This window comes from Gymnoscopelus microlampas (genome assembly GCF_963454915.1).
Source record: "Gymnoscopelus microlampas genome assembly, chromosome: 16".
Taxonomy (NCBI): domain Eukaryota; kingdom Metazoa; phylum Chordata; class Actinopteri; order Myctophiformes; family Myctophidae; genus Gymnoscopelus; species Gymnoscopelus microlampas.
The window spans coordinates 37,582,761-37,604,227 of NC_139953.1; the positions used below are offsets into that span (position 1 = coordinate 37,582,761).

Sequence of the window (21,467 nt, forward strand, 5' to 3'; positions counted from 1 at the left end):
AACCAACGCGATGTGACGTGCTGTGACCGTGTAGATCTGCCATTTTCAAAAAATCTTGAATAAAACATTGAAACACATTGAACTCTTTTCAGTTCTGGTTCCGCGGCCAACATATTAATTTGGCCTGGAGTCTGGACATGAAAACGTTTGAGCCGTTTTGAACCACTGACCTATTGTACATTTGCAGTTTCTGCCATTTAAAGAAAGTGGTTGCAGAAATATAACATTTAATGGAGAAATGATAATGGTAGGGAACCATAATAATGATATTCAAAAGGTTTAGATAATTCTACAGTTCTCGTGAACCCTAGCCTCGGGGAATTGGCAAGTCTCCCAGGAGACGGGTTGTGCGTGGATTTCATGAGAAGTGGTGGGAGATTGTGTTCTAATTCAGCTACAGTATTCTCCTGTTATTTCAGAGTACGTGTGTGTGTGTGTGTGTGTGTGTGTGTGTGTGTGTGTGTGTGTGTGTGTGTGTGTGTGTGTGCGCGTGCGTGCGTGCGTGCGTGTGTGTGTGTGTGTGTGTGTGTGCGTGTGCGTGTGTGTGTGTAGACGGGATTTCAACAGCTATAATTTTCCAATAAGTTCCTCATACACTCAATACTGTTTTAGTGAGCACTTTTCTTTAACCTCTTTGAGAGACAGGTCTCTATAAATGTCCAATATCATCCTTGAATAGCCTACTCTATTAGAGAGAGAGAGAGAGAGAGTCCTCTGGTAATATTTTAATTAAAGTGACCTTATCATGGGCCTTTACTGATTATGAATCTGTCCTCAACCAAAGATATATTCCTCAACTCTTCAACTGTCTGTTGGTATTATGAACTCTTATGACCATCTGTTGAGTTTGCCTGAGAGCAAATTCATGGCTTGTAGTCTACTGCCCCCTGGAGTACACTTAGGTGCACTACAAGACTACAGAGATTGTATACATTTTATCCAGAGGTGGAAAGTAAGTACCTGATTACATTTTGAGGTATTTGTTTTACTTTACTGGAGTATTTAAAATGTTCAGTACTTTTACTTCTACTCCACTACATCTTAGAGACAAATGTTGTACTGTTACTCCACTAGTCTATTTGAAAATTGTAGTCACTACAATACATACATTAACCACATCAGCTACATTTCGGCCAGCAGATCTACAAGCTCACAATGCGAGCTTGTATCTGCTGAGAGAGAGATGAAGCAGGGACCCCCTCTATATATTGTTAAAAAAAATGTGTTTCAGATTAAACTTTTTTTGTTTACTTGGTCTGCTCTTTTTCCCCTCTACACCTATAGCTCTTTGCCAAAAATAGCCGATCTACAAGCTCACAACGCCTCCCAGCAAGGCATTGTGAGCTTGTACACAATGCCTCAGAAAAAGGAATGCTGGGGCTCAAGTGGTTAAAGTTCAACAAAAATCATTTCACACACAGATTTGGCGGACCCCTGTAGTAACTTTGAGGACCCCCTAGGGGTCCCGGGCCCCCTGTTGAAGACCCCTGCTATAGACTGTAAGACTGGACCTGACGTCAGCAGTCTGGTTGATAGAGCTCGCCTACTGTATCCTGTCATTTCCACGCACACACGCACCGTTTCCGCATCGCTCTAGAACCAAACCGGATCTGCAAACTGTGAAGTGAATTGATCCCCGAACTGGACCGCATGACTTTCCGTACTCCGTCACTGAGCTCCGTTCCATTATCAACAATAACACTTCCGGTTCATGAGGTAGCAACAATAAGGTTTCCGGTTTGCCTTCAAAATAAGATCATTTTATTCATGTTTTTTAAAATACATTTATTTAAAAAAAATACATTTATGATGTATGTATTTTAAAATGTACTAGATAATAGAGTACTTCTAATTGCCCTAACAGGTTGTTACAGATTTAAAATGGCATATTGATCCCTATTTTCCATACCCCCGGCCCTTGTCTAGGTTGTTTGTTTCATATTGAATGCAAACCTTTCAAGATGTACTTAACACATACACATGTTTATACCATTATTTCTCCTGTAATCCCATAGAATTGTAGGCTAAAGTTTAAACTGGTTAGTAGCCTAATCTGGATATTAGATAGATATTATATAATATATTATATTATGAAATGCAGAGCAGATGTGCTTGCTTACACAACAATCAACCAAACAAACAAACAACCTAGTCTACACAGGAAACCTGCAAACATCAAGTTTTACATAAAATACAATCATTACACCGACAAACTACAACTTAAATGTACTTACAGACAAATAATGTCCAAAGCAAACCGTTTTAAGATGAATTCTCAGCAGACCATGTGGCTCACTGTTCAATGGGGAAATGCTGGCTCTACTGAGTTTAGGTTCCCTTCTGCTTTTATACCTTTTTAACTCCACCGTTTAACTCCATTAAATGACAGAATTATTTAAACTTTATATCTTAACCAATCTGCCATTTCAAAGTTTGCACACAGTGTTCTGGCTATGCCAGGCTAGGTCAAATAGGTTCTGTAGCTTCCACTGGAGTGCCTCAAACGTGGGTCTTTCCTGCTCGTACTCCTTCCAGCAGTCCATCATGATCTCATACATAACTTTGGGGCAGTGAGGGGGACAGGGCATCCTGTAGCCCACTCGCAACCTCTGGACCACCTCCTGGTTGTTCATGGCTGGATGGATTCAAAGAAAGATGACAACTTAACCCATTAAGACCTGAGGCCGATTCTTCAAATGTCTTCAAAACAGTTTTTCTGAAAAACTTAAGTTGCAATAATATCTGGTGGTGCTCAAACCTTTTAATGTTAAGGACCCCCAAAATGATTTGTATTTGGCCGCCGACCCCCATCTCAAATTGTTTTGTTCCAGGGACCCCCAGAAGCAAAGATTGGAGTTAAAAATATTCGCTTTAAAAGAATATAAGGTTTGCACACATTTTCACAATATTTCTTATTTTGGCCAAATTATTGTAAAAGAATTTGATTAATAAAATCCCCTAAGTGTTTTGTCAGTTAAGTAAAAACAAATATATAATCATCCACATTCCACTTATAAAACGTGATGAATACCTTTACTATAACTTATCATTAAGGTGATTGAATACAAAGCTCTTACTTGGATACGGCGTATTGCCAAAGGTCACGATCTCATACAGCAAGATGCCAAAGGACCACACGTCAGATTTGATGGTGGACTTGCTGTACTGGAAGGCCTCCGGAGCCGTCCACTTCACAGGGAATTTGGTTCCTTCTCTGGCTTCATACACGTTTCCCTACCAGACCACAGATACAAATTTGATCTTTTAAAAGGTTTTATTCACTAAAACATTTACATAGTGTAGCTTTAAGCCCTATATACTTTGTTGACCGGGGTCCACCATGGGTCTATACTGGTACTAAAAGAAATCGATGAATGTCTCTGTCTATCTGCATTATCAGCCTATAATGCAGGTGTAAGACCATTGTGTTATAGGTATAATGCATCGTTTTCTATGCATTTTGGGAGTGTTTTGGCGGGTTTGACCCCCCAAATTGTTTTGGGGCATCTCGCCAAAAAGCACAGTTCACAGTTCACAGTTACACGCCTGTCCAGAGCGTGGGAACAAATTTGCGAGCATTCGTTGGCTGTCAATCGGCCCGATCATCAAAAGGTTGCGGGAATTTGCCCAGTGACGCCAATCTCTGGACGTGTGATTGTCGGACTGGTATCCTAGTCAAAAAAAGAAAGAAATCCTCACCACACAACAAACCGTGCACCAGATGTTAAGAGTGAGACACTCACCAGCAAAACCCTGGCGAGGCCGAAGTCGGCCACCTTGCAGATGTTGTTGTCGCCCACCAGCACGTTCCTGGCTGCCAGGTCTCTGTGGATGTAGTTCTGTAGCTCTAGGTAGGCCATGCCGGCTGCCACCTGAGCAGCCATCTCAATCTGATCAGAGACACCCAGTTTGACACCCTGGTCCTCTGCAGAGACAGGGAGAGAATTAACATGGTATTTTACAGTATAATGTACAGTACGTGTACACAGATGGGTGACGAATTTAAGGAAAACAAAACATAAAGTGTCCTCTAGTGGTGTACAACTATGGAATGCCAACCTAAACCTGGCAGACATTCCCCCTCGCTGCTCGTTTAAAGGAAATTAAACAAGGTGTTCATCATAATAATCAGATCGTAAAAAAGTAGGTAGCAATTTACAATAATGACCTGTTATAAAGCATTTATAAACGTTTATAAGCAGTTTGTAGACTATTAACAAATCATTAACAACCTGTTTATTGACATTCGTAAATGATTACTAAAACCTTTATAACTACGGTTACAAATCATCTATAAAGGTATTAGTAACTATTCATGAATAAGCCATGTATAATACATCTGTAAATGATTATTAAATCATTTGTAACTGATGTTACATAATATATACAAGCTATTGGTACCTTGTTCATGTTTAACATATGCTTTGTTAAACATTCCTAAAGTATCTATAAATCCTTAGTACATGTTATTATTATGTGCCCTATAGTAAAGTGAAGACAGTTCATCATTTACAACTGTCTGTTAATGTGTTTGTTCATGTTTAACATGCTTTGTAAAACATTCCTAAAATATCTATAAATCCTTTGTACATGTTATTATGTGCCCTACAGTAAAGTGAAGAAGACAGTTCATCATTTATGACTGTCTGTTAATGTGGACTTTCTCCTTACCTGTTGCAAACTACCTGGCTTTCATGAATGCAGACACCAAACAATTACTAGAATTATCATTCATGTTAAGCAAATGATGCGTAAGACATTCGTAAAGAGTATGTAAACCATTTGTGGTGTTAGGGACCACAAAAGTCACTACAAAGTACTACCAATCAACTCTAAATTGCCTGAAACGTACTCCTAACAGGTTTTTGGGGGGACGATTTTGGCCTCCACACTTAGTGATTATTTCGGATTTAACTTTCGTTTCGGTGGTGACCAACTTTCGTTTCGGTAGTTTGATTACAAAATGTAAGTTGTGTAAAAAATAATCTGACTATACTAAGTTGTTATTTGTTTGTTTAAGTCAGGCTATACTCTACTCAGAGTCATAAGTTTACAAAATGTACTAAAGTACAGTGAACGTCTGTGCGGTTTGTCTTCATCACTGAAAATAACGTACATGTAAACTGATGTCATGTGCAGTTGGGGTGAAGAAACACAACCCCCCCGAAACACAACCATTTCACTCCTAATAATACCTATTTGATTTGACATCCTGACTTGCTGCTGTAGCTGAGGCTTGAACCTGTTACCTGCGGCTCACTAGTCAGTGACTCTATCCATTCACCTACAGCTGTTTCCTTGGAATCTGTGGTTCTGAAACGTTTTGTTGTCAACCCCCCAAATTGACATGTATTTGGGCAGTGGACCCCAATGTGAAAAGATGTAGTGTCAGGGCCCCCCATGAAAAAGATTTATATTTATGCTGTAACACATTTTTTTAAAGTTATTTGTCTTGTTTGTTGTTCAAGTCAAAGCACCAGGAAAGCTGTACTTGTCAGCCATCTGTTAGCTCAATGGGTTGAGACGCAGTATTCATGATCCAGAGGCCATGAGTTCAAATCCCATTGATGTCTTTCCTATGATTCTTTCCTTTGCAGACTGGCTTCCGGAAGATCAACTGAAAACTACCAGGAAGGCTATATTTGTCATCCAACTGTTAGCTCAATGGGTTGAGACGCAGTATTCATGATCCAGAGGCCATGAGTTCAAATCCCACTGGTGTCTTTCCTTTGCAGACTGGCTTCCAGAAGATCAACTGAAAACTACCAGGAAGGCTGTACTTGTCAGCCATCTGTTAGCTCAATGGGTTGAGACGCAGTATTCATGATCCAGAGGCCATGAGTTCAAATCCCATTGATGTCTTTCCTATGATTCTTTCCTTTGCAGACTGGCTTCCAGAAGATCAAGTGAAAACTACCAGGAAGGCTGTACTTGTCAGCCATCTGTTAGCTCAATGGGTTGAGACGCAGAATTCATGATCCAGAGGCCATGAGTTCAAATCCCATTGATGTCTTTCCCATGATTCTTTCCTTTGCAGACTGGCTTCCAGAAGATCAACTGAAAACTACCAGGAAGGCTGTACTTGTCAGCCATCTGTTAGCTCAATGGGTTGAGACGCAGTATTCATGATCCAGAGGCCATGAGTTCAAATCCCATTGATGTCTTTCCTATGATTCTTTCCTTTGCAGACTGGCTTCCAGAAGATCAACTGAAAACTACCAGGAAGGCTGTACTTGTCAGCCATCTGTTAACTCAATGGGTTGAGACGCAGTATACATGATCCAGAGGCCATGAGTTCAAATCCCACTGGTGTCTTTACTGTGATGCTTCCCTTTGCAGACTAACTTCTAGAAAAACAAGTTAAAACCACCAGAAAACCTGTAACTCTCAGCCAACAGCATAGCTCAACTGGTAGAGCGTCTGTCCAATAACATGACTTGACTTGAGTGGGTTCGATTCCCACTCGAGTCAAGTGTCCCCGGTAACTTGGGCCAACGGATAAATTGACTGATATCCTTAGTGATGCTTCCCTTTGCAGACTAACTTCTAGAAAAACAAGTTAAAACCACCAGGAAACCTGTAACGCTCAGCCAACAGCATAGCTCAACTGGTAGAGCGTCTGTCCAATAACATGACTTGACTTGAGTGGGTTCGATTCCCACTCGAGTCAAGTGTCCCCGGTAACTTGGGGCAACGGATAAATTGACTGATATCCTTAGTGATGCTTCCCTTTGCAGACTAACTTCTAGAAAAACAAGTTAAAACCACCAGGAAACCTGTAACTCTCAGCCTACAGCATAGCTCAACTGGTAGAGCGTATGTCCAATAACATGACTTGACTTGAGTGGGTTCGATTCCCACTTGAGTCAAGTGTCCCCGATAACTTGGGGCAACGGATAAATTGACAAGATTTATCCGTTGGCCCAAGTTACCGGGGACACTTGACTCGAGTGGGAATCGAACCCACTCAAGTCAAGTCAAGTCATGTTATTGGACAGACGCTCTACCAGTTGAGCTATGCTGTTGGCTGAGAGTTACAGGTTTTCTGGTGGTTTTAACTTGTTTTTCTAGAAGTTAGTCTGCAAAGGGAAGCATCACTAAGGATATCAGTCAATGTATCCGTTGGCCCAAGTTACCGGGGACACTTGACTCGAGTGGGAATCGAACCCACTCAAGTCAAGTCAAGTCAGGTTATTGGACAGACGCTCTACCAGTTGAGCTATGCTGTTGGCTGAGAGTTACAGGTTTTCTGGTGGTTTTAACTTGTTTTTCTAGAAGTTAGTCTGCAAAGGGAAGCATCACAGTAAAGACACCAGTGGGATTTGAACTCATGGCCTCTGGATCGTGTATACTGCGTCTCAACCCATTGAGTTAACAGATGGCTGACAAGTACAGCCTTCCTGGTAGTTTTCAGTTGATCTTCTGGAAGCCAGTCTGCAAAGGAAAGAATCATAGGAAAGACATCAATGGGATTTGAACTCATGGCCTCTGGATCATGAATACTGCGTCTCAACCCATTGAGCTAACAGATGGCTGACAAGTACAGCCTTCCTGGTAGTTTTCAGTTGATCTTCTGGAAGCCAGTCTGCAAAGGAAAGAATCATAGGAAAGACATCAATGGGATTTGAACTCATGGCCTCTGGATCATGAATACTGCGTCTCAACCCATTGAGCTAACAGATGGCTGACAAGTACAGCCTTCCTGGTAGTTTTCACTTGATCTTCTGGAAGCCAGTCTGCAAAGGAAAGAATCATAGGAAAGACATCAATGGGATTTGAACTCATGGCCTCTGGATCATGAATACTGCGTCTCAACCCATTGAGCTAACAGATGGCTGACAAGTACAGCCTTCCTGGTAGTTTTCAGTTGATCTTCTGGAAGCCACTCTGCAAAGGAAAGAATCATAGGAAAGACATCAATGGGATTTGAACTCATGGCCTCTGGATCATGAATACTGCGTCTCAACCCATTGAGCTAACAGTTGGATGACAAATATAGCCTTCCTGGTAGTTTTCAGTTGATCTTCCGGAAGCCAGTCTGCAAAGGAAAGAATCATAGGAAAGACATCAATGGGATTTGAACTCATGGCCTCTGGATCATGAATACTGCGTCTCAACCCATTGAGCTAACAGATGGCTGACAAGTACAGCTTTCCTGGTGCTTTGACTTGAACAACAAACAAGACAAATAACTTTAAAAAAATGTGTTACAGCATAAATATAAATCTTTTTCATGGGGGGCCCTGACACTACATCTTTTCACATTGGGGTCCACTGCCCAAATACATGTCAATTTGGGGGGTTGACAACAAAACGTTTCAGAACCACAGATTCCAAGGAAACAGCTGTAGGTGAATGGAGTCACTGACTAGTGAGCCGCAGGTAACAGGTTCAAGCCTCAGCTACAGCAGCAAGTCAGGATGTCAAATCAAATAGGTATTATTAGGAGTGAAATGGTTGTGTTTCGGGGGGGTTGTGTTTCTTCACCCCAACTGCACATGACATCAGTTTACATGTACGTTATTTTCAGTGATGAAGACAAACCGCACAGACGTTCACTGTACTTTAGTACATTTTGTAAACTTATGACTCTGAGTAGAGTATAGCCTGACTTAAACAAACAAATAACAACTTAGTATAGTCAGATTATTTTTTACACAACTTACATTTTGTAATCAAACTACCGAAACGAAAGTTGGTCACCACCGAAACGAAAGTTAAATCCGAAATAATCATTAAGTGTGGAGGCCAAAATCGTCCCCCCAAAAACCTGTACGTTTCAGGCAATTTAGAGTTGATTGGTAGTACTTTGTAGTGACTTTTTTGGTCCCTAACACCACAAATGGTTTACATACTCTTTACGAATGTCTTACGCATCATTTGCTTAACATGAATGATAATTCTAGTAATTGTTTGGTGTCTGCATTCATGAAAGCCAGGTAGTTTGCAACAGGTAAGGAGAAAGTCCACATTAACAGACAGTCATAAATGATGAACTGTCTTCACTTTACTGTAGGGCACATAATAACATGTACAAAGGATTTATAGATATTTTAGGAATGTTTTACAAAGCATGTTAAACATGAACAAACACATTAACAGACAGTTGTAAATGATGAACTGTCTTCACTTTACTATAGGGCACATAATAACATGTACTAAGGATTTATAGATACTTGAGGAATGTTTAACAAAGCATATGTTAAACATGAACAAGCTACCAATAGCTTGTATATATTATGTAACATCAGTTACAAATGATTTAATAATCATTTACAGATGTATTATACATGGCTTATTCATGAATAGTTACTAATACCTTTATAGATTATTTGTAACCGTAGTTATAAAGGTTTTAGTAATCATTTACAAATGTCAATAAACAGGTTGTTAATGATTTGTTAATAGTCTACAAACTGCTTATAAACGTTTATAAATGCTTTAGAATGGGTCGTTACAAATGATTTAATAATCTTTTACAGATGTATATAAATGGCTTATTCATGAATAGTTCACTACTTACTAATACTTTACAAATGATTTGTAACTGTAGTTATAAAGGTTTTAGTAATCATTTACGAATGTCAACAAACAGGTTGTTAATGATTTGTTAATAGTTTACAAACTACTTATAAACGTTTATAAATGCTTTTTAACGGGTCATTATTGTAAAGTGCTACCAAAAAGTATAGCTTAATTGAGCATTTTTTTCTCTCCTTTTTCCTTTTAACCCGTCTGTACATGTTAAAGGCTAGCCTCTGTGCGACGTTGACCAAGTCCTTGTCATGAGCCAGAGGGCATACAGTACTAAGCTAACTCAAGGCCACAGACATCAATTGCACATGAGCGCTCCTCAGACCGACCATCCGTCTGACTGGCAGTGACTCAACATCTGTCACGCTGCCGCAAAGCCAAAAAAAACAAAACAAAAAAGGTCACACATCAAGCCTCCGTGTCATTTTAGATTTTAAGTAGTTATAGCATGAGCATTACAATCATTTTAACCGCTTTCACCATTATTTCATACTTTGGCTATTTAAAAATAGCAGATATACTAGCTCATAGCGTGTCACTTTCTTCGTGAGCTTGTAGATCTGCATTTTTTTTTAAACCGTGAAGATTTGCGCAAATCCTTGAATATATTATATGTTTTTTAAAGCGAACATTCATATGAAAAGCAGCTGCATGGATCCCCCCATCCCCCCAGCAAATTGAACCTTAAAATGATCCCTTACTCTGGAGGTACTTCAGCAGGCCGCCATTACTCATGAGCTCTGTGATGATGTAGATGGGTTCCTCCACGGTGCACACGGCGTACAGCTGGATCAACTTAGGGTGATGCAGCTTCTTCATGATCTGGGCCTCCCTGAGGAAGTCCTCGGAAGCACCAATGGTACCTGGGAAGAGTGTCAGTTAATAGTTTTATAAATCAGTATTGGGTGATTTTTACCACACAGCGTGGGGGTACTCAGCTAACAAGGATGAGCCAAAGACAGTGAAGCCAAAGCCCCTGGTGCTCAGAAACACCATGTCCAAATCTGCCAGCACAATGACACGCCCACCCGCCAAGAAACAGGCTTCTCTTCTGCATTAGCACTGCAGACAATTAACTGAGAATTAAATTAGAATACTCTAACACAAAACTGGCTATTAACTGATGAGCCAAGAGACCATGTCCTTTTGAACTTTAACAGGGACAGAGTGTATGGTTTCCCATGAGTTTCTGTTGGCCATTAATACACATGTACGAAAATTAGATATTCTGTTCTCTGAGGAGGAATAGCCATTACTGGATATAACTTTTATTCAGTATCTTACATGTAAACATTGTATTACAACATATGGTGTTTTAGGTCTGCAAAACAAAATCAGGGAAAACAGTTTTATTTACCAGGCTTGAGTGTCTTCACTGCCACTGCTGTGGTGTCGTTCCACAGGCCTTCGTAGACCTCTCCAAACTGACCCACTCCCAGCTTCTTCAGCAGTTTGATGGAACCCCGCTCAATCTCCCAGTCGTCCACTGTATTGTAGGACAGACCATGAGTCTGTGGGGCCTCTATCTACAAAGAGCCAGTCACAATAGACAAAATCAGTTCCATCTAAAACAGCAAACAAAAATCTTAATGATGATTGTTGCGAGGTAACTGATGCCTAGCTTGAAGCCACCTAATCGGGGCACGAGGCCAGCGTGATGTCACACTTGCGACATCACCCATAGTATATAAGCTATCGTCCCCTAAGAATCAGTGCTTAGCCTCATCATCACCCAGCGGAGAAGACTATCATCTCTACCCAGCCCATAGGAAGGAACTAATCTTACAGTTCTGTCTCCGTCACAATTGTGACATTGCTCATAGGCCGCCAAAGGAAGGAACTTACAGTTCTGTCTATGTCAGGCACGGAGAACCCGGGGGGACGGGGGGTTTTGTCCCCCCTAGCTTCAGATTGTAACCCCCCAAGTCATTTAGAATAATGAAAATAAATGTTAAAATAATAAATGTTTTGATAATAAATCAGTAAAATAAGGCAAATATAAGAATTAAATAACATAACCCTAACCTAACTCTAACCCTAAAACCGAAATAAAGTAACCAAAAACCACCAAGAAACTCGCGGCCGACCCCCCCCCGGCCTCAAGCCAGATCTCTGCCCCTGGTCTCCGTCACAATTGTGACATTACTCAGAGACTAAGCCCAGGAGAAGAGAGAGAGATCCCGCTCAACCAGGATAATCAGACTTACGCCCCGAATATCCCTACAGAAGAAGAAGAAAAGGCTATCTCACATTTACCATTCTGAGATTTAAGAGTGCAAATATCTCTCGCGCTGCGTTGTGACCAGGGCCGCATTTATGTCAGATTGGGCCCTAGGCAAAGGCCAACCCCCCCCCCCCCCCCCCCCCCCCCGCTGCACGGCACCGGCCATACTACAGGTTTTGATCGTTAAACTGCAGTTTACAGCAGTATAATTTCAGTGTTAGTGTTACAGTTACAGATTAGCGGGATGAATTTAACTCATTACGAACTTTTTGGATAAAGTTACAAAACACAAGCCTAGGAATCACAACGTTTTAATATAGTGCAAATTGCTAAATATGCTAAAACAACACTTAACCAATAATTTGATTCCAAGCAATGTTAATATTATTATAAGCGTTTTAGCTTTCTTGCTTTTTATCCTTTTGACAGGAGTGTATGTAGGGCAGGCCTATTTTCTTTACATGAACATTTTCAGATGGGGGTTAGCAAATACATTTTCATTTGGGGGTCCACCATCCAACCATGACATTGAGAACCACTGGTTTAAATAATAATAAAACATTTGGAAGCAAGCCCAAATAAGCAACCACACTTTAGAAACAAGCTATAAAAAAACGCAACCCGCAACTACCAATATTAACAAGCAACTTTACAGAAAAAGAAGCCCAAAGTCTATTACAATAAGCGTCAAATCTAAGCACAATAAACTTCTTTGCAATTTCCCGAGTTTTTATAGCTTTCTTGCTTTTTATCCATTTGACACTGACATTAGTGATGAATAACATACCAGCTTGTCGGCATCACTTGTCATTTTAATTTCACCGTCATAAGGATTCATCTTCACCCAGGATTCATCTTCACCCAGTTCCATAGCAGGTACCATAGCTATGTACATCTCGGCATCGGGTAGGCCTACATCACTGGCCTACATTCAGCATAAACAGTGCGCAGTATAATGTTATTAATATGATACTGACCGAAAATCTTAAAAAAGAAGATATAAGAAGTATTATTTCTCAGTAGTTTGTCTTTCAGTATTGGCTTTAAAAAAAAGGGTGATTTTTCTAAACAGGAAACTCATTGATATAGGGCTCCCCACCTCCCCTACCTGGCAACGCCCACGGTGGGCCTGGCCATGCCCACTGTGGGCGTGGCCATGCCCACGGTGGGTGTGACCAGGCCCACAGTGGGTGTGGCCGGTGAAAAGGGTTTAAGTGGTTAAAAACAGGATTTTTTTTATGAACTACGATTATATTGTAACATTAGATAAATGTATATAGATAAGTGACTATCATAATTATATGACATGCATTAATTATGTTTGATAATAGTGTTGTTCTACTACCACCATCATGAATACAAATAGAGAAACTCAACTGAGGAAACCATTCATAGCTTTTAGCATACAGAATCAATGTTTCACCTTTTTGCATGGTTCGGACAGACACACACAAAGCCTGTTCTGCTTGGTGTAGTGTTCCACAAACTCCCGCAGTGTTACAAAGCTCTTATTCTTGGTCACGAAATAACGGCCAGCATCTGTTTTTCTGAGTTTGTAGTGCTTCACCTTCCCTCTGTCCAACACTAAAAAGATAACGTGCAGAAGGTTACTGTTGCTGGCTATTAGCAATAACCCAGTTTTATTGTCTCCGGCAGGACGAAAGGCATGGTGAGAGTATGTTTTTCCGTCCGCGTGTCCGTGTGTCCGTCCGTGTGTCATTATGTCTGTGTACAGCTAATCTCCGGCACTGTTGGCTTGATCGCAGCGAAACTGTACACACACTCCCTGGATACCAGTCCCGTAAAATACGGAATTGTTCCGTTTTTGGAAACGCGCAATGAACTGATACGGGACGCATTTTGTTCCGTATTTTGAGGTCGGGGAATTTATTTGAGAAATTGTGGTGATTCTGCTGCCCTGCTCCCAACGCTTTCAGTGTTGCTAAGATACGGTCTCTGTAGAACATTTCACCACAATACATATCTGGTGTATGGCTGAAGCATTGCATTTAATTTCGTTGTGATGTAGTAGCCTAATGCACAGGTTTTTGGGGGTTTGACCCCCAAAAATTGTTTCGGCCGCGCCCAGCATAGGTGTCCCTTATTTTAATCTCTGGGAGTTGGCAACCCTAGAGCAGAACCTCTGCCCCAATTTTTTCACATGGCTTTTATACATATTTGAAGTTTTTCAGAAAACTTAGGTCAGGATTTAGAAGACGTTTTTAGAATCGGCCTCAGGTCTAAATGGGTTAAGTCGTTGACCTTGAGTGATCAATCACTTCAGTCAGGTGATGGAAAGAATTCGCTCTGAGCGAAGGTAGTATTTTTCTGGAACGAGGAAACATGTGTTTAGTGTATCCAGTTCCTGCTTTAAGCCTCTATCAGGAACTTTGCACAGAAATACATAGAGGTTGAGGTGCTACATAACATGACTTTAAAAATATTATGTATATTACTGTTGATACTCAAGTCCACCAGGTTGATTGCATGGTTTCAGAGAAGAAAAGGGAAACACCTAACATGGTATAGCTTGTTGCAACTGGAGATGAGATTACCTGAGAGAGAGAGGTCTCCTTTCTGACTTTCACAGTTTCTGATGAGAAAGGCTCCTTGCTGGTTCCCTCCAGCTAACAACAGCTTCTCTGCATCAAGTCTCTTTGTGTCACCAAAATACCATCTGCAAATCACAAAGGATGCAGAGAGATACCTTATGGTCATCATTTGACTAGTCGTTTTAGCTTTAATCAAGGGTCTCTTGGATAGGAAGGTCCTAGATTTAATATGATCATATTGCATTGATGAAGCCCCCTCTTGGACACTCAGAAAGGCCATTTGGTTACATTAGCGATTTTGTGATCAATAAGTCTGCCTTGAGTATGAAAATGTTTTGTATTTAGTCGAAAACATGCCTCCACAAGAAAGCACCAGTGTGGCTTAAGAGACTTGGGCAATATGCTACACATGAAGAGAATTCGGTATACAATCAACAAAAAAGATCACGTCTGCCTGATAAACGAATTCTATGCACTTAATTAATCAGCTTCTAATAAAAACATGTACATTACTAAAAAACAATTACATTTCAGAGTTCCCTTAAAGCCTACTGAACAATCTTAATATTGGCCAAATTAAGCCTGCTTTAACCCTAACTTTCTTTCTCTGGTAAAACGTTCAGTAGGATAGATGTCGAATAATATTTTGTTTTTATTTTTTTTCCTGTGACGTAGCCCGTGCTCGAGGTGGCCCCTCAAGTGCTTGAGAACAGTTTGTGTTAAGCATTCTCTGTGTATTTTTTAATGCATAATATATTGGACCAACAAATGTATCACATGCTGTCATCTCCTCTGATACTCTTTTGGCTGGTGTTCTGTTTCGTCCTTTTTTTTCTCCTTTTTTCCACTTTCTGCCCTTCTTCATTGTACCTTACTGTCAAATGTACTCTTTTGCGGTGGGAAGGTTTGTGTTTGTCTTGTGCGTTTGTTTTTTCAGAAAACTAGAAGGGTTTCAATTTTTTTTATCACTGTTTATCTTATTCTGTAAGCTGTGACAATCCTTCAATAAAACTTATGTTAAAATAAAATAGAAAGTATCAGTGTGCGATTTCCATGCTTGAAAATTGAGAATGGTAAATAAATATCATCAAAGCAAACTATTATCAACATTCTAAACACTGCATGGTAATCACGGCCAGGTGCTTCTAATATAATGTATTATATGGTTGGAGCCTCTAGAAGAGTGCGTGCGGCCCGAAGGCTGCCGGTTTGATCCCCCGGACTGGCAGGGAAAATCTCTGGCGTTGAAGTGCCCTTGAGCAAGGCACTTGGCCCAAAACTGCCTCAGTGGAGCTGCTCAGTGTCAAACAATATAAGACATGGTTGTACTGGGCTAGCCTGGAATTCAAGTCTCCACACAGTGACTAATCGATAAAAAAAAAAAACTCATTTTGGGGGTGAACTATCCCTTTAAGGTTAATCAGTGATTAAGATCATTGGACAAAGCACTCTCTACCTTGTCACAAAACACGCTAATCAGGTACTGCAAGTGAATGAAACTGTGGAAGAGTTAGGGTGAAAAGAACAGGAAAAACTGTCTCACAGCTGGTCTGAAGAAGGTTTCTTATAGGAATGCTTGGCAGGGTGAAAGTACCGTAACAGGCTCTATTTGTTGCATTTGTTTACAACATGATTCCAGTTTTTGACATAACTTTCCTTTTGGGTATAACTGGGATAAAAGAAAATCCACACATAACATGCCTGTGTTCTAATCGAGTTTAGGGGTGTTCACTCTCCATTCCGACATCTCACCACTCCGAATAGTGGCTTCCGTGTGCGGTTAGGGTTAGGGTTAGGGTTAGGTATAGGGTTCGTCAACGTCGGAAAGGCGACATGTCGGAAAGGAGAAATGCACCCGAGTTTAGGCTACTCTCCTCCTGACATTCTGTTTTGTGTCTAGAGGTAAATTACAGTTGGGTTATGGTGGCTCCCCCTCTCTGGGAACACATGGATCTCAGCTGGTCAAGGATTGCATCTAGCCAAAGCGCTCTCTCCTGTGCTATCTTCTTAAAAGCACAGAGATGGTTTGCCCACTCTCCCATAATCACAATTACTGTAGTTAAAAGTTTAAGAATGGAAGACATGCATATTTAAAACACTTTCACAAAACACACTGAACTTCTCACAAGAAACCCATTCAGCATGTTTGTTTGTGGCCAGGGTGACGTACAGGCCTTCTACGGTATCTCATTATGTCACCCTCTGTCTAGTGGTACTACCTTGCACAAAAAGTTTGTCTATCCACTATTGTGGCAAATTGATGCTAGATGCGGTTATCCATTAAATACCATCTGAAGCATATTAAGGCTTTGTTGATGATCTGAATGAATGATGATCACCAGAATTATTAACCTAGCCTATATCCTGTAGCTTCTTCCTGGACATAGACAATGATTAACTACTTCAACCCAACACTAACAACTCATGAATGACAGTGGCATTGATTTTAAGGATTGTTTGAAAAGATAGGTCAGTATGGATATCAAATATAGGCCAAAATGTACTCACAATTAACTAATTTGAAACATGAATGATTGATTGAGTCCAACTGTCCAAGCTAAGACACTTTTGGATGATTGGTCAAAAGAAGTTCAGGCTCTGTCAGTGCAATTATTTTGCACAAATAAAAAATGACACGGCAGCAGTGCCATCAAAATAATGTTTTATAATTCTAATTCATACAAAAATGAACAAGACAATCAATGTTGTCCAGTCGTGTGGTGAATTTAATTTAATAATCTTAATTAATGTTGGGGCAAGGCAACAAGGGGGGTATAGTATAGTATACTGTAAGGCTACTGTACTTACGGCTCGGCGTCAATACTCTCCACGGGGGCCACATAGTTGGCAGGAATGTAACCTTTCTTCGAGGCAGACATCCCGGTGAGTGCTTTGGCATACCACCACCAGTCCCCAATACTCTTGTCCAAAGCCTCCAGCTTATCCCCGGCATTAAAGCTCAGGTCCTCCTCGGTCCGGGCGGTGTAGTCATACAGAGCAATGTAAACACAATTCACCACGTTGTCCACAGTGACTTGGCGCAAAATCGAACACGGGCCCCGACGCAAGGAGGGGGGAGGGGGTCCTTCTGCAAATGGCAATGGAGATGGTGCTGGGTACGGTGTGGTAACAAAAATCGAACCCCGGCCCCGGCGCAAGGGGGGGGGAGGGGGCCCTTCTGCAAATGGCAATGGAGATGGTGCTGGGTACGGTGTGGTAAAAAAAATCGAACCCCGGCCCCGAGTCAAGGAGGGGGTAGGGGGCCCTTTCGCAAATGGCAATGGAGATAGTGCTGGGTACGGTGCATCGCTTGCTTCCACTCCGGTATACCACTGGTTGTCCATCCCCGGGAGTTTGCCTGGGAGTTTGGATAAAGAGACGCCGGGTTTGGGGTTGGCTATATATTTACCATCTACGATCACCTCAAAGTGTTTCTTCATCCCATCGTCAATATCGGTGCCTCCGAACTCGGGTTTTGGCTTCTTGAAACAACTCAGAAAACGCTGGCAACACGTTTCTTGAATCTCCGCGTTGGAAATCATTCTGCTCAGGCAATCTATAGGAGCAAAACTATTGATAGATTGTTATCCGCCCTTATGGTCCCATAGTTTACCTTGGAGTTGTTCTTGGACTTTTTGAAAGTCAAGAGGTAAATAAATACTCTCCAGGTCATAAAAGACGGTCAGAAGGCGGGGTTTTATTTTTATTACAAAAGGGTATGGAACGCCCTTCTGCAGGTCAGCCCCTGTTCTAAAGGTCAGCCCCTGTGGAATTTTTTAAGAACCACTTACAAACACTACTGTTAAACAAGCTTTTGTGGAGTGTCTTAGATGTTTTGTTTTTTGTGTTTTTGTTGTTTTTAAGCTGGGTGAGGCAGAAAACTGAAGTTCCCCTGCGGCACGAATAACTAAAAAGTATGGAATGCCCCTCCACAGGTCTTGAGAGCTGCAGCCTCTGTGGACATTTTTAAGAACCACTTGTGTAATTATAGCTGACATACAAGCTCTCAACCGCGTTGCGGATGAGACCGTCGTGAGCTTGGAGGTCTGCTATTCTCTGCATGCGACACCTTCGTGGGACGGAGCATAAATTAGGCTTAACGGGCTCCAAGCTGCGCGAGCCAAGCAGGTTCTGGTGCCCTGATCATAGAGCGCTCCCTCCGTTCTTATGACAGCCACTGGAGGTGGGGTTTGGGGGACAACTGCACACAACAGAAACCAAGGATTATATATTTCAACTTCAAGAGCGAAAGATCACAGTAAAAATCCTAAACATTCTTCCTCCATGCTGGGAGAAAAACAGCATCTGAAAGTTTGATGGGATGCATTTTTACTCGTGAGCCTCACGTCGTGAGGCAGTGACCACTTTAACATTGCATCTTATGAGAGGTCGTTTTTTTTTGGTGCCAGCCTGCGTGAGCATGGTTCTTATCAGTGTGACGTTGTCTATTAAGGCGTCTACAGTATATGCACTCCAGTGAACAGCATTTATCCGTTTAGATCATAGACTGTATAAAAATAATGGACGAAGCGACGCCATTGGTTTCTACAGACCGTAAATGAAGCCGATTGTTCAGGAATTTCAAATCCGCCGCCATCTTTCAATATCGCGTCATATCACGCCATATCCTGCAAAATGCAACCAGACCATATATACTGTATATATACAGACCATATAAATATATGGGACCATAATTTACCAAAACACATATCATGATGATTGAAAGGAGACTTTAAACTAGTGACTGGAAGCATATAGTATTTATGACAATGTTTATTAAGGTAAGAAAATCAAGTCTAAAGTTCGTCAAAAACCCATCCGCTTGCGTTGAGATGAATTCTTTCTGACCCTGATGATCAGGGAAAGGGTTCATTATGACACGACTGAGATTTAGGTTGTTTAAAACCATCTGTTAGAAAACGTTTACTCTGACTGAGTCTGAACCCAGATTTACACTTTCATTGAAAGGAAACAGAGAGAGGTTTCGTAATGTCATAAAAAATTCTTACCCTTTTTGTCATTTATAAATTCCTTAGTTTCAGATGATCAAAACTATAGCAGTTTTGGTGTTAAATCAAGTAGGCTACATTGTTCTCACTTTGGACTGGACATTAAAAAATATGTCTTAAGTTTTCAACTATAGTTCCTCAAACAGTGCTGTATTATGACCACAGATCCTCTTTGATTAACTGAATTAAGTTTGAGAAAATACCACTTCGCACTCATGGCATGCAGCATATCAATCACATCAATGATCAATTATAGGCCGAGCTCCATACTTCGTTTTGAGGTATTCTAGTGACTCAGGGATAACAAATTACATAAATTCAACCACTTAAATGTAATGTATTTATTGCAAAAACCAACCAAGAGTGTTGCAAACGGCTTAGTTTGTTACAAAATGAGGAAACTCACACAAACAAAGAACGTTTAAATTATTTTTATTAAAACTAACTTAACCCCATATGGGTAACCGGTGAGCCTCAGGGCTCAATACTAGTGTATTTTCTGTTTTGTGTTATTATGAGGAAAGTTTTGACTGAAAATAGCCGATCGACAAGCTCCCAACGTGTCGCAGTGAGCTTGTCGATCGGCTATTTTCTGCTAAAGCTATACCCACAATACGGATACTGGGGTGGTTAACAGTGCTTAAAGGGCAAGACCACTTTGGTAGAGGTTTGGGTTGTGTAGTTACCTTGCCATGATGCATCTCCAAAGGTGGGCAAGAAATCTAAAATAATTGCTCCATTGATAATAAAAAATATGCTCCTCATTGAATTACATTGTAGGCTGAAACAGCTCTCAAAGTCACTCTTTTAGCACAAACGAACGCAAATAAAGTTGATTCAGACTATATAGAACATCACCAAACCCAGTACCGTTTGTTTTTTAAATAAAAACGCTAACATCCTGTTGATTTTGCTATTTTTATTAAAAAGAACTCGGACTGGATCCGCGGATCTGGATCTTCAAATAGTAAAATAAACAGGAAGTTGACATTTTTATTTAATGTTCGTTTACGTGCTAAAAGAGTGACTTTGAGAGCCATTTCACCGTGCAATGTCAATGAGGAGCATATTTTGAATGATCAATTTCTATTCAATTATTATACAGCAATTATTTTAGATTTCTTGTTCACCTTTGGAGTTACATCATGACAAGGTAACTACACAACCCAAACCTCTACCACAGTGATCTTGTTCTTTAACAAGCAAAATCCAAATGGCTGGAGTGCTCCCAGTGAGCTTCACGGTGAGAGAGAGAACAAGAGTGAAATCCAGCCACCTCTTTTATATAGAGGACAATCCAGGTGGGCCAGATCTCCACTGATGACACACTCCGCCCTCCAATCATTCTGACACACATGACACATGGTTAGTAACCATGACAACCACACCAGTCACCCTGACAACTCCTCCAAGGAACAGGCCATATGGTGTAGTTGGCAGGGCTTTATTGAAGAAAAGGTGACATTAAAAACAAACAATTAGACAAATAATCATACATTGATGATGATAATGAAGTGCACATTAGCATTCACACTGATTTACATGTCAACCTTAAAGTCACATCAGACAATGAGCATGAAAGGATAACTAAAAAGTTATCCTTGCCTGGGCGTACATCTGTGCTGGAGGCTGACGACAGGGGAACAGGTTCTCCTGAGAGCAAGAAGCTGCGATGGAGAGATGAGTGAATGACATGGTCCAAGGAGTCTCAGATTCACTGAAGCAGTTAAACCGTGCAGGGTACAGAGGTCTGACTGTTTCTTTTTTTTTTTACCACTATAGAACTGTTGTGTGTATTTGAGCATTGCCCTGCATGCTCTTCAGTGAAAGATTACAGCCAGCTACAAACATGAAAAAACACCTATAGTGACCCCCTAGCTGAGAGAAAGATGAAGCAGGGACCCCCTCTATAATTGTATAAAACTGTGTTTCAGATTAAACTTTTTTGTTTACTTAGTCTGCTCTTTTTACCCTCTACACCTTTGCCAAAAATAGCCGATCTACACTGTGAGCTTGTAGATCTGCTATTTTTGGCTAAAGTTCTCCTCAGAAAAGGGATGCTAGGGTTCAAGTGGTTAATGTAAAAAAATAATAATCATAGCACACAAAGTTTTGGCGGACCCCCTGTAGTAACTCTGAGGACCCCCT

At 40.9% G+C, this 21,467-nt stretch overlaps 1 protein-coding gene across 1 annotated transcript; it reads right to left on the reverse strand.

Annotated features, from left to right (window-relative positions):
- Positions 1-2,426: 2,426 nt before the first annotated feature.
- On the reverse strand, positions 2,427-17,852 carry LOC311062976 (tyrosine-protein kinase FRK-like; the record flags this gene model as incomplete). Its single annotated transcript, XM_084082196.1, has 9 exons — positions 2,427-2,635; positions 3,078-3,234; positions 3,744-3,925; positions 10,236-10,397; positions 10,892-11,060; positions 13,182-13,342; positions 14,314-14,435; positions 17,119-17,398; positions 17,720-17,852. The coding sequence occupies 9 exons, from the start codon at positions 17,850-17,852 to the stop codon at positions 2,427-2,429; spliced, it is 1,575 nt and encodes a 524-aa protein (XP_083938322.1).
- Positions 17,853-21,467: the final 3,615 nt, after the last annotated feature.